A 13017-nucleotide genomic window follows, 5' to 3' on the forward strand; every position below is an offset into this window, starting at 1 on the left:
GGACATACCAGTACCAAGCTTAACAGGGCCCCTTAAGAAGTTATTTCTGAGTATGTAGATCTAAAAAGCTTATCAACAGGACAAAATCTGAAGCTCACACATACAAATAGGACTTAAATTCTTACAGAGTACTTCTAAATGATTCAGAAAGAGTCAGAAGGGTGATTGCAGATTGGTGGTTACTGGACAAAGGTCACACTATTTTAAACTCAACTACTTATCTAAAACTATTGTAGATTATGCTGGCAAATTCTGAAAGTTAGTCATAAAAATACTTATTTGTGATCCAGTAAGAGAGATTGTAAACAATCAATGTTTTTAAGCATACAATATAAATAGACTATAACAAGAGAAAGTCTGGTGTACTGTGCTTCCACCTAGTGTTCATTAAATGAGTAAATTACATGGGTGCTAAGATGGCTTCCCAATATGTCAACCTCTTCATGGGCCACCTTGAAGAAGAATTTCTGGACAAATGCACCATGAAACCAATGATATATCTGAGATACATCAATGATATTTTCATCCTCTGGACAGAGGACCTAAACAGATTTCCATCACTATCCATTAAGCTCTCTCTAAAACACCCCCACACTAACATCAACTTCATGGACACCATGATCAGCTTCAATGATGGTACCCTACAGACAACTATGCATAGGGCCCTACCAAATTAATGGCCATGAAAAACGCATCACGGACCATGAAATCTGGTTTCCCCCCATGAAATCTTGTCTTTTGTGTCCTTTTACCCTATACTATACAAATTTCACAGGGGAGACCAGTGTTTCTCAAATTGGGGTCCTGACTCGAAAGGGAGTTGCAGGGCTGGGGCCACACGGTTATTTTTGGGGGGGATAGAGGGTCACAGTATTGCCATTCTGCGCTGCCTTCAGAGCTGGGTGGCTGGGGAGTAGTGACTGCTAACTGAGGGCCCACCTCTGCAGGCAGCAGCACAGAAGTAAGGGTGGCAATACCATAGTATGCCATCCTTACTTCTGCACTGCTGCTGGCAGCGGTGCTAAGAGCAGCGGTACCGCAACCCCCCTACAATAACCTTGCAAACTCACACACAACTCTTTTTTGGGTCAGGACCCCTACAAGTACAACACTGTGAAATTTCAAATTTAAATTGATGAAATCATGAAATTTATGATTTTTTAAGTCCTATGACAGTGAAACTGACCAAAATGGACTGTGAATTTGGTAGGGCCCTACCTATACACAAGAAACACACAGACCACCACATCTACCTTCACGGATCCAGTAACAAGCCCAAACACACCAAGAAATCTGTTATCTACAGTCAAAAGAACAGGAGTACTTGTGGCACCTTAGAGACTAACAAATTTATTAGAGCGTAAGCTTTCCTGGGCTACTTAAGGAAATAGATTCAACATGTGTAATGACCCAGCCACTCCCAGTCTCTCATTACACATATTGAATCTATTTCCTTAAGTTAAGTATCCTCACACCTTCTTGTCAACTGTCTAAATGGGCCATCTTGATTATCACGACAAAAGTTTTTTTCTCCTGCTGATAATAGCTCATCTTAACTAATTAGCCTCTCACAGTTTGTATGGTAACTTCCAACTTGTGTGTGTGTGTGTGTGTGTGTGTATGTGTATATATATCTTCTTACTATATGTTCCATTCTGTGCATCCAATGAAGTGGGCTGTAGTCCACGAAAGCTTATGCTTAAATAAATTTGTTAGTCTCTAAGGTGTCACAAGTACTCCTGTTCTTTTTGCGGATACAGACTAACAAGGCTGCTACTCCGAAACTTACCTTAGTGCCTGACTGTAGATATCACAGATTATGCTTCAAGAAGGAAGTCTGGGATGTACACCTTACACTCAAAACTGCCTTCCCCAAATAAGGACACTCCCCCAAAGTAGATTGCATCATGGAATGAGTCACCCAAATACCCCAAAAGAATCTGCTTCAATACAGTAATAAAACCCTCTCCAACCACACACCTCTAGTTGTCACCTACCACCCTACACTGGAACCCATACAGCATATCATCAAACTTTCAACCCATACTGGGAACCACACCCTGAAATAAATCTTTTCCTTGAACCTCCTCTTCCGGCCTTCAAACAACCCTCCAACATATCCAAGCTCATCATCAGAAGCAAGCCAGATCAGGACCCACCAACTCAAAGCAGCATCAGACCCTGCCAGAACAGATGCAAAACCTGCAGACATAGCTTCACTGCTATGATCATCAACATCCCCCACAACACAAGTCTCAAGATCCATAGGTCCTACACTTGCCTATCACATGTGGTGTACCTTATCCAGTGCACTAAATGCCCAAACAATTGTGTGGGTGAAACTAGACAATCACTATGCTCTTGAATGAACTCACAAACAAAAATGATAGAAAACAAGAACACCTTATCATCTGTGGGTGAACACTTTTCGCAAAGCCATCACTCTGTATCTGACCTCTCAGTTTTCATCCTCAAAGGAAACCTGCACAACACTCTCAAAAGACAAGCCTGAGAACTTAAATTCTTAACTTTGCTAGACACTAAAAACATGGACTGAACAGAGATATTGGATTTATGGCTTATTACAATAATCTATAACACATTTAACTCCTCCCTCCTCCAGTTATTTTTCCCCTTTCCCCTATATGACTGGAGAGGTGTTAACAGGCCTTGAACGGTCCCTGTGACACTGCACTCCATATGTTTAGGGAAATATGCTTATGAATGTGAATATAATATAACTGGAATATGCTTCATGCAAAAGGTCTCTTTATAAGCTTTGTAATGATACCTTACAATCTACTGAGTGTGTTCATCCTATTTGTATGAATGTATCATTCTTGTATCTGAAGCTACAAATATAAAGTATTACTCTGAAGTCCTGTTGTAATTATGCAAAGATTGGGCCATTAATGGTGGTTTAGAATCTTGATGGCTCCCATTGACTGGGACAATTGGTTGTAAATGGCTCTGTTTACTTGTAAGCCTTTCTGTGTTCCTGTGAGTCAGGCTGGAAAGAATGGAGACTTGGGGCCTCACAGGACATGTGACCATGTCACTGAAATCCATCTTAAACCTGGTGCTTTTCCATTTAGAAGGACGGGTGGGGATCCAGAGACAAAAGATTCCCGCCTTGTGCCAAAGTTATAAAAGGGGGTGGAACAGAACAAAGGGGGCTGCAATCATGAGAAATCCCCTAGCTACCACCTGAGCTGGAACAAGGGCTGTACCCAGGGGAAGGATTGTGCCCAGACTGGGAAGGCGTCAAGTCTGTGATAGAAGCTTATTGAAATATCTGAGGGTGAGGTTTTATCTGTAAACAGATGCTTAATGTATTAGCTTTAGACTTGCATGTTTTGTTTTATTTTGCTTGGTAACTTACTTTGTTCTGTTATTTCTTGAAACCACTTAAATCCTACTTTTTATACTTAATAAAATCACTTTTGTTTATTAACCCAGAGTAAGTGATTAATACCTGGAGGAGCAAACAGCTGTGCATCTCTCTCTATCAGTGTTATAGAGAGCAGACAATTTATGAGTTTACCCTGTATAAACTTTATACAGAGTAAAACGGATTTATTCGGGGTTTGGATCCCATTGGGAACTGGGTGCCTGGGTGCTGGAGATAAGTGACTTGCTGAGCAGTTTTTGGTTAAAGTCTGCAGCTTTGGGGGTGTGGACCAGACCTGGGTCTGTGTTGCAGCAGACTAGCATGGCACCCCCACAAGGCAGGGTTCTGGAGTCCCAAGCTGGCAGTGGAAAACGAGCTCAGAGGTAATTTCAGCACGTCAGGTGACAGTCCCAAGGGGGACTCTGTGACCAAACCTGCCAAAGTCCCTTAAAATGTGTGTTAATTACTTAGGCTAAACAATATATGCCATCCTGCCTTTAGCTGCAACACTGAGTACATTTTCCAGACTTGAAGAGCTCTGTGTAAGCTTGAAAGCTTGTCAATAAAAGGTATTACTGCACCTACCTTGTCTCTCTAGAATCTTGAGACCAACACAGCATAGATTACACTTCACACAGGCACATTTAACCTCATTAAATTTGATTGCTTTAACAATTAACAGGACTTAAAAACTTTGAAAGCAACATATTGGTTAAATCAGGGCTGCATTGACATTTGTGCGGTACACACTGAACCAAGCTATTCCGTGCTATGCTATGTAGGACTGCAAAAATCTAACCAGCTAAGATATTTGCAGTGTGTCATACAAGCTATTTTTCTTTTTTAAATATTTTTTGTTACTTTGTATTGGTCATCATTTATTCCTTTTACTCTAGACCTTTAGCATTTTTACATACTTCACCATGTCTTACAACTTTAAAAAAAATTATGCTACAAGTCTGTTTTACTGAAAAATAACCACAGTTTAGCTTAATAAAAATGTTAAATAAATAGCAAATACCCTTATCTTTCCAACTGCTCAGCTGACTGTCCATCTCTCCTCACGATCTACTCTCCAGCTGTGATTATCAATTATGCATACCAATAGAATAGCTGCAATTGGAGAAATCTACAGTCTGAAATATGAAACATCAGTTTCCCCAGAGGTCTGCAGTCTTGTCTGCTGCACAACTGCAGCAGGACCTAAGTCACATGACTGTCTTCTGGGTGTGGAGCAGACTGACGCAGTGCAATCTGTAACTAAGCTACCAATACTCCAGCACTAATTCTTCAGTTCAATCTCCATAGTTCTGCAAACATTTCCTTGCTGGTAGTACCACACAGAACGAAGGGAGTCGGGGAGGTAGGGAAAGGAATCTCCAGTGCAAAGGAAATCAGCTTTTCCTCAAAGCAGCTAGGCTAAACTTGAAATGTATCAATACTACAACATTACATACAGGCTTTTGCAACAAAGCTAAACTACCTCAATCTTGCTTTTTTGTCACATTGCCAGAGGTTATAAAATTCATGCTCACAGCAAGACTTCACCAGATAAACTTAAAATGGTTTGCTCTTACGAAAAAATGGAAAGATGAAAGTTTATATTTACATTTCTACAAAATCGGTCTTTCCCTTCCCCCCACCTATGCAGATTTCTGACACAGCTTGCATGAAAATCTCAGTCATCTTGTTATATTTATAACCTTAATTTTTTTGTCAACTATATATTTCATTTTCCTTGGGAAGGTAGGAAACCTGAAGTGCTTTATCATTCTGTCTACACCTCTAATGAAGTAGTTAAGAAGCGCATAAAGAGACTGAAGGAAATCTCAATAACAGAAATACCTCCCAATAACCTTAATCCTTAAAAACAGCTTGACTCATTCTTTATTCACACCTTATTTACTCCTGGGGGAATTGTGCACCTAAAATTAAAAATTCTGCAAAATTCTACATATTTTATTTGTCGAAAAAACATAGTATAATCATACCAATTTCCATTATTTTCGTGGTTCATTTCAAAATACCCGTCAGCAAGTATGTCTGTAACAATACAGACAACAAAAAAGATTCAGGAAATATTTTTTGACAAATAGATTCCTTGCTAGGCATATTAATAGAGAACTTTGAGTAATAATTCATTTAAACTTCAATACAGACCCATATTTCCCGCCCCCCTCAGAAGCAGTGCAAAGGCTTGGGAGAGTCAGAGGTAATGGAGGAGCTGAGGGAGAGGGAAATAATTGCCGGGAAGGAGCCTGGGTGTGAACTTGGAGGGTTGTTGGGTTGGCATTCAGCCCCTGCCCCCCCCACTGTGTTCCTGCACTCATCTCCCATTCAGCCCCCACCCCAGTCTGTCCCACCCCCAGCCCTTCTGAACCCAACCTGTGACCCTCCAGCAGCCCCATGTGTCCCACGCTGTCCATTCCCCCATATCCTGTGCTTCCTAACCCAGCCTGTTCTCTTCCCTATCCACAGCTGGGGCTGCTGCTGGGCAAGAGCAGCAGCTTTCTGTCCTGGCACCACAGCAGCCCATGGTGGGCAAAAAATGTAACTGCAGCACTTTTCTGCGGAAAAAAAAAATTCTGTGGGGCACATGAATTCTGTGTGTGGGCAGTGATGCAGAATTCCCCAGGAGTACTTAATGCAGAAGTATTAGCATAAAAACGTTTTTCCTACTAAATATAAACAATCTTAGATCCAGTTATTTTACTAGCATGCAGAGATGCTCATGATTTTATCATATTTTGAGTTATTCTTAAAGCCCCCAATCCAGGAATCACAAATCTGAATTTTCAAAATGAGTTTCCAGCCCTAATGGATGTGCAGAAGTGCTTGAAAACATGACACAAATATAACCTAAAGACTCAAAATCCAGAAGAATCCCAAATATTTTAAAAATCTCATTTTTGGGGGGCCTGAGTCATGATTTCTGAGTACTTGGGTTTATCAATACTGAGCATGCCAAAAAGTTCCCCAATGCTGTCTAGAAACATAGCCAAGACTTGATGTGTCATATTATAAACACAAACCAGAAAGAGAAGTTCCTAAAATGATATCAAAGTGTGCTCTTGTGGCTGGTGCTAAATTAATGATTTGCATCTTAATACTCAGCTTCCTCTGCCGAATGTGTAAATCTCTCGTATTGTAAAATGTTATCTTGCACAGACCTTTACAGTGATTTGCACTCAGTTACTACGAATAAAATGCCTCTTGACTTTAGGTTTGCATCTGTTGTTTTAGACTTAATAGGTGTAACAGACATCTAAATGTTATTCACTTTAAAAATTACCATAACCTTTATGTTCACAGCTATATACATTTCCTCAGATCTTATCTTTAGATTTTATGGCACTTTAGTCTTATTTTAGAAAGTTTTATTTGACTATAAATACAGTGAATGCAAAAAAATTTGAAAGTTGGCTTCCCCCGCTTAAACTGTAACTGAATGTAGGCTGGTTACTACCAAAATGAGCTTTACCATCTTTTCCCGTTTTCCTCTCACTTGAGATGAACTCCATTAAAAACCACCCAAAACTGACTCCTTGTTGAGCTTGACATGCATGGTTGGGCAACAGCTTCTCTTCAACACTCAGGAACATTAGTCACCAACCAGCACACAGATTTTGCTGTTACTGAAGCTCTAGACCAACTCTCTTTTTAGCCTGGAAGAAGGTAATTCCTAAATTCTTGCTTTCTGAAGATATAATTTTTTGTTGTTATTGCTATGTAAGAGCTAGGTACTATTATTATTATTTAAATGGTTTAACTCTTAATTATGATAAAGCTGTACTCACTTTAGTGTCCATACAATTATTTATTTTCTGCTGCTGACACCTACCCTTCTCGCCTACAGTAATTTAGAACAGATATAACTTTATTAGTCATTTAAAATTAATAAACAAACCCTGATGCTGTAGGTATCTCTTGTAGCCAGTGGTAAAATTCTTGTAAGTGTACAATTAAAATCTGTCCCTTTTTCTCTCTTGTTCTTTGTGTTTTAATACACACACACACACACACACACACACACGATACAAAGAGCATACTAGGTACACTAGAAGTCACTATTGCTTCGTTAGCCTCCTGGACAGATCCTTCTCACCTCCCTACCCCTGTACTCAGATCTCTTCCTTTATTCTCTACATGTACAATATTTATTCCTCCTTCTCTGTGCAGTCATTTAGTCTAAATGCTCTGTACAGTCAAATCTGTGCCCCTCAGTAATTACTAATTTCAGGCAGCCACAATTTAGGGTGGGATTTTTACAAAGCATTCTGCATTGCCCTAACTCTACTCCCACTGAAGTTAATGGTAAAATGCCCACTGAATTCTCTGGAAACAGAGTTAGACCAACACTCAGTGCTTATGAAAATCCAAATGTTAATGTACACATGACCAAAAACTCTACAGCTTCTCAATAATCCTGCAACTACAGAATGTTTATTAATAAAGAGGCCTAAAGACCAGGCAGTGGTCTAGCCTTCTGCCTCTGGACAACTGGGATCCAAAATCTGTTTGGTTATCTAAATTAAGTCCTTAATGAAACTGTCTAACATTACGAGACTATTTATCACAAAAGCCAGCATAAGGGGAAGCTGCTGCTCAGGAGAGACCAAAGAGTGGAATAGCAGGGGTGATGCAGGCTGAAGTGAACTACCACAGAACTTGACTGCATAATGCTAAGTAATAGGCACTACTACTGGTCTCATTTCATAATTAAAATTCACAAAGTTTTCCATCCATAAGGAAATTCTGCAGATTTGTACACTCCGAACAGTTTCAATGGAAAACACTTCTTCTGCTTCTTCATCTTAACTGGGAAGTGTCCCTTCTCCTTTCAGCCAGTAGTAGAGGCAAGATAAGACAAACTGAACAGCACTTAGAGCACAAAAATTTAATCAGGATTGACTTAATGTAAAATGTATTTCTGAAAGAAATTTTGAAGCCTCTTCAGAGTTAGCTTTCTTTCATTGATGGTACTACACAGGTGCAGGGCTGCTCTTTATGTTTGACTGCGCTACAGACTTGAGTATTTGAAATCAATGGAGATGAATATCTGGATAATGTGGATACAAAGTAACATTTAGTTATTTCTCTTGCTTTGAGCTTCATATAAAATGATTTGGTTTTTAGTTATAGACTTGCACAAGGCAAGTATCATACTAATGCTCTCATTATGTAAAAACAGATATTTCATGATTTTTAACACAGAATCGGAGTGCATGTGCAACAGTTCAACAGCCTTTTTGGATTGCTGTTTAGTACTTTGATTTAGTCTCCAAATTAAGTTTTACTTCCTATGGACCAATATAATGGAGATTGAAGTGCTGGTATGCTGGCAGCATTTCGTCTAAACTATATCCACATGCACTTGGCCGGGTTTGAGTTCACAAACAAGACACTCATACAAACCTATAAAAGCACTGAAATTCTTAGCTGGAAGTTAAACCAAAACATTTTCAGAAACTGGTGCTTAAATTAGGAACCTAAATAAGTGGTCTGATTTCCAGAAGTGCAGAAAACCCACATCTCCCACTGACTTTCATCTGGGATTTATGATATTCCATACTTTTGTATGTTGTGTGTTTGGGGGACAGGAGGGCAGAAAGATTAAAAAAATTACAAACAATAACATCACTTAAGGGTAACACTACTGGCATATGAGTATTTTTCATAAAACTATGCAAGTAAAAGCAGGTATTATTCAAATACACAGAGGGGTGAATGAAGTTTGGGAAACGGAAGAGGATCAAGAAATGTAATGGGCTTTTCATTCCTAACTTCAAAGAGCATTTCAGATAAAGAAAGAAAAACAAAGCTATTTGACAATATCCTATTGAACTGCTCTGCTTAGGAGTTTGTCATGCCTTTGTACAGTACTGTGTTGGTTGAAAAATATCCACTAAATTACCCTTTTCATTTACAAACACTAGGTGGCACCAAAAGCCTCACCTACAGATATTCCTCTCAATGCAATTGTTATATACTTAAGTTTCTGAAAGCGTGAACTGCACGGGGAGATTTTGGCAAACCAGTAAAGTGCCTGAAACCACTATTGCTTATTGCTAAAAACAGCCGAATCAGCAGGCCGTAAAATGGCCGTGCAGCAGCCTTAGCATAACCAAGGTGCCACAGAAAGGGCAGCTTGACCCCACGTCCTTCCTGACAAGAAGTGTGTTGAAATTGCTGATACACGCATTTTAGAAGAACAGGACGCTTGTCCATGTGCCCTCAGGAATGTGTCTGACAGGGCCTCAAGACATGCAAACTCTGAAAAAAACACACCTGGTTAATCGATGACCAGAAGGAAACCTCTTGCTTGACCTTTGAAACTGTTTCCTTAATAAGTTTTCTTTATGTGACATGTCATTGTATTACTAATATATAAATTAGGGGGGGGAAGTTTGAGTTAGCTGGGAGAGTTTGGGAGGGTTTTTTCAGGAATTCTCCCCTGGATACATCTTGTGGTCCCCACCGGAAGACAGAAGATTAGGCTACCGGAAGGCTGCCGCTGTGCCACTCGAGAGCCACACTCAGCTTCAGTAATTATCGAGGGTTGGGGGTGTTTTACTAATCTGTTGCGGACGTGTGTAAGTGCTTGAGACTAAATAAAGTTTAGTTGTAAGTGAAAGCACTCTTGTGTTGTCCTGTTTGTGCCAGCCATCTATCAGTCGGCCGGCCATGTTTCTCCTGATTTATTTCCTGACACCACCTTGCACAGAGTAAAAGTTACCAAGAGCTTTGGGTTGAAAGAACCCCGGGTAACAGATCAAATACATACTAAGAATTATGGATCAGACATTGTTTGACAATTATAGAAAACTACCCAGGGATTTGCTGGGCAGCGTTAATTCAACTTACCTGCACTAAAATGGAACAATAATAAAAAATTAAAAAGACAGATAGCTTTAAAATGTACTCTATTTGAGCAATGGACTTCACAATATTTAATCAATTTGTAACCCATTAAAGGGTTCCATGTAGTACAATGTGGTCCAGGGATATCAAGAGTAATTGGCAGAAACAGGAAGACTGAATAACATGGAAATGAACAGTTCTGAACGACATCAAGCACCTTAACATGAAATGGGAAGATTTGGAGAGATGGGGAAAGCAGTGGACATGATCTATCTTGACTTTAGCAAAGCTTTTGATATGGTCTCCCACAGTATTCTTGCCAGCAAGTTAAAAAAGTATGGATTGGATGAATGAACTGTAACCGTGGTTCTCAAACTTTTGGACCGGTGACCCCTTTCACATAGCAAGCCTCTTGAGTGCGATCCCCCCTTATACATTAAAAACACTTTTAATATATTTAATATCATTATAAATGCTGGAAGCAGAGCATGGTTTGGATTGGAGGCTGACAGCTTGTGACCCCCCATGTAAAAACCTCATGACCCCCTGTGGGGTCCCAAGCCCCAGTTGAAGAACCCGTGGACTATAAGGTGGATAGAAAGTTGGCTAGATTGTCGGGCTCAACGGGCCGTGATCAACGGCTCGATGTCTAGTTGGCAGCCGGTATCAAGCAGAGTACCCTAGGGGTCAGTCCTGGGACCGGTTTTGTTCAACATCTTTATTAATGATCTGGATGATGGGATGGATTGCACCCTCAGCAAGTTTGCAGATGATTCTAAGCTGGGGGAAGAGGTAGATATGCTGGAGGGAAGGGATAGGTTCGAGAGTGACCTAGACAAATTGGAGGATTGGGCCAAAAGAAATCTGATGCGGTTCAACAAGGACAAGTTCAGAGTCCGGCATTTAGGAAGTAGGAATCCCATACACCGCTACAGGCTAGGGACTGACTGGCTGAGCAGCAGTTCTGCAGAAAAGGACCTGGGGATTACAGTGGACGAGAAGCTGGATATGAGTCAGCAGTGTGCCCTTGTTGCCAAGAAGGCCAATAGCATATTGGGCTGTATTAGCAGGAGCATTGCCAGCAGTTTGAGGGAAGTGATTATTCCCCTCTATTCGGCACTGGTGAGGCCACCTCTGAGTATTGCATCCAGTTTTGGTCCCCCCACTACAGAAGGGATGTGGACAAATTGGACAGAGTCCAGTGGAGAGCAACAGAAATGATCAGGGGGCTTGGGCACATGACTTATGAGGAGAGGCTGACGGAACAGGGTTTGTTTAGTCTGCAGAAGAGGAGAGTGATGGGGGATTTGATAGCAGCATTCAACTACCTGAAGGGGGGTTCCAAAGAGGATGGAGCTCGGCTGTTCTCAGTGGTGGCAGATAACAGAACAAGGAGCAACGGTCTCAGGTTACAGTGGGGGAGGTCTAGGTTGGATATTAGAAAACACTATTTCACTAGGAGGGTGGTGAAGCACTGGGTAACCTACGGAGGTGGCAGAATCTCCATCCTTAGAGGTTTCTAAGGCCTGGCTTGACAAAGCCCTGGCTGGGATGATTTAGTTGGTGGTGGTCCTGCTTTGAGCAGGGGGTTGGACTAGATGACCTCCTGAGGTCTCCTCCAACCCTAATCTTCTATGATTCTATGACGGGCAGTTGACAGGAAAGGATGGCAAATGTGGGTAGCCCAATGTGCAGCAAAGCATGGGATGGACTAAGTTATTTCATGGATTGGCATGGGTGAACAAGAGAAAATGTGCAAGGAGTTCACAAACCCTTTGAAGAAATGTTGGCAGTGTAAAAGTGTGTATTAAGCAACACCAGTTTAATTGAACTTTTAGCTTCAGATCTGAGTATTAGCCTTGAACCAATTAATTTCTTCATTTCTTAGGACCTATGGTTCATCACTGCTGCAGCATCACTGATTAGACCAAAGGTGGAAGCACCAGTCCAAGCACAGGCATAACCATTGCTTCGACAAGGTCGTGAACCTCAGATCCTTTTGCTAGCCTAGAAACATACGTGGGCGTATATATTAAGTGCTTTGGTTCAAGAAGATTCTTACCACAACTATTCACATACAATTTTAAAGTAAATGGTTTTAGAACCAACAGGGTTATAGCTTCTGTGGCACTTAACGAGACCTACATCTTCACACAGACAACAACAAACAGGAACTGCAAGACAGCAAAAGAAAAGAAAAGAAAAAAAAAAGAGCACAGCGCATTGACTAATAAGAAACTAGAGAGAAATTTAAGCTGCACATTTTTCTGAATCCACATTCTCATCAATTTGAAAACTGATGAAAGATGGATTTTTGGAAACCAGAAAACGGTAAAAGTAATTTTGTCAACAAATTGCCTCCAGGTTCCAACAATCTATAACTATCTTTCCTATAAACTGACAGGTCTCAAGAAAATATCACATTAGCTTTAAGACAAGTGGGAACAAATACAAATTGCTGCAATAGCCTTTTTACCTCAGTACCTTAGTGTGCACTAATCTTGGAAGAAAGATGTTTTTCCTCCTCTAAAATAATGTAGCATGTCATTTTTATTAATGACCATGGCACAAAAAGTAAGTGTGCTAATAAAATTTGTGGATGACACAAAGTTGGGAGATATTGCCAATACAGAAGAGGACAAGGATATCATACAAGAAGATCTGGCCAACCTTGAAAACTAGAGTAATAGAAATGGGATGAAATTTAATAGTGCAGAGTCATGCATTTAGGGACTAACAACAAGAATTCTTGCTATAAGCTGGGG

The 13017-nt window shown here is 40.5% G+C and overlaps 1 protein-coding gene across 4 annotated transcripts in view; it reads right to left on the reverse strand.

Moving 5' to 3' along the window:
• The window catches only part of RTN4 (reticulon 4), a 56081-nt gene that overhangs the window by 19808 nt on the left and 23256 nt on the right, over positions 1-13017 (reverse strand). The window contains exon 1 of one of the 4 annotated variants that reach the window (XM_084623379.1): positions 4413-4573. The exons of the other annotated variants lie outside the window; for them this stretch is intronic. Coding sequence (XP_084479505.1) covers positions 4413-4446 — 34 coding nt within the window. The 5' untranslated portion in view covers positions 4447-4573. Of the gene's footprint in view, positions 1-4412; positions 4574-13017 lie in introns of those variants that run through there. 4 annotated transcript variants of the gene reach the window in all.

The sequence above is a fragment of the Lepidochelys olivacea genome, assembly GCF_965140295.1.
Source record: "Lepidochelys olivacea isolate rLepOli2 genome assembly, chromosome: 3".
Lineage (NCBI taxonomy): Eukaryota > Metazoa > Chordata > Testudines > Cheloniidae > Lepidochelys > Lepidochelys olivacea.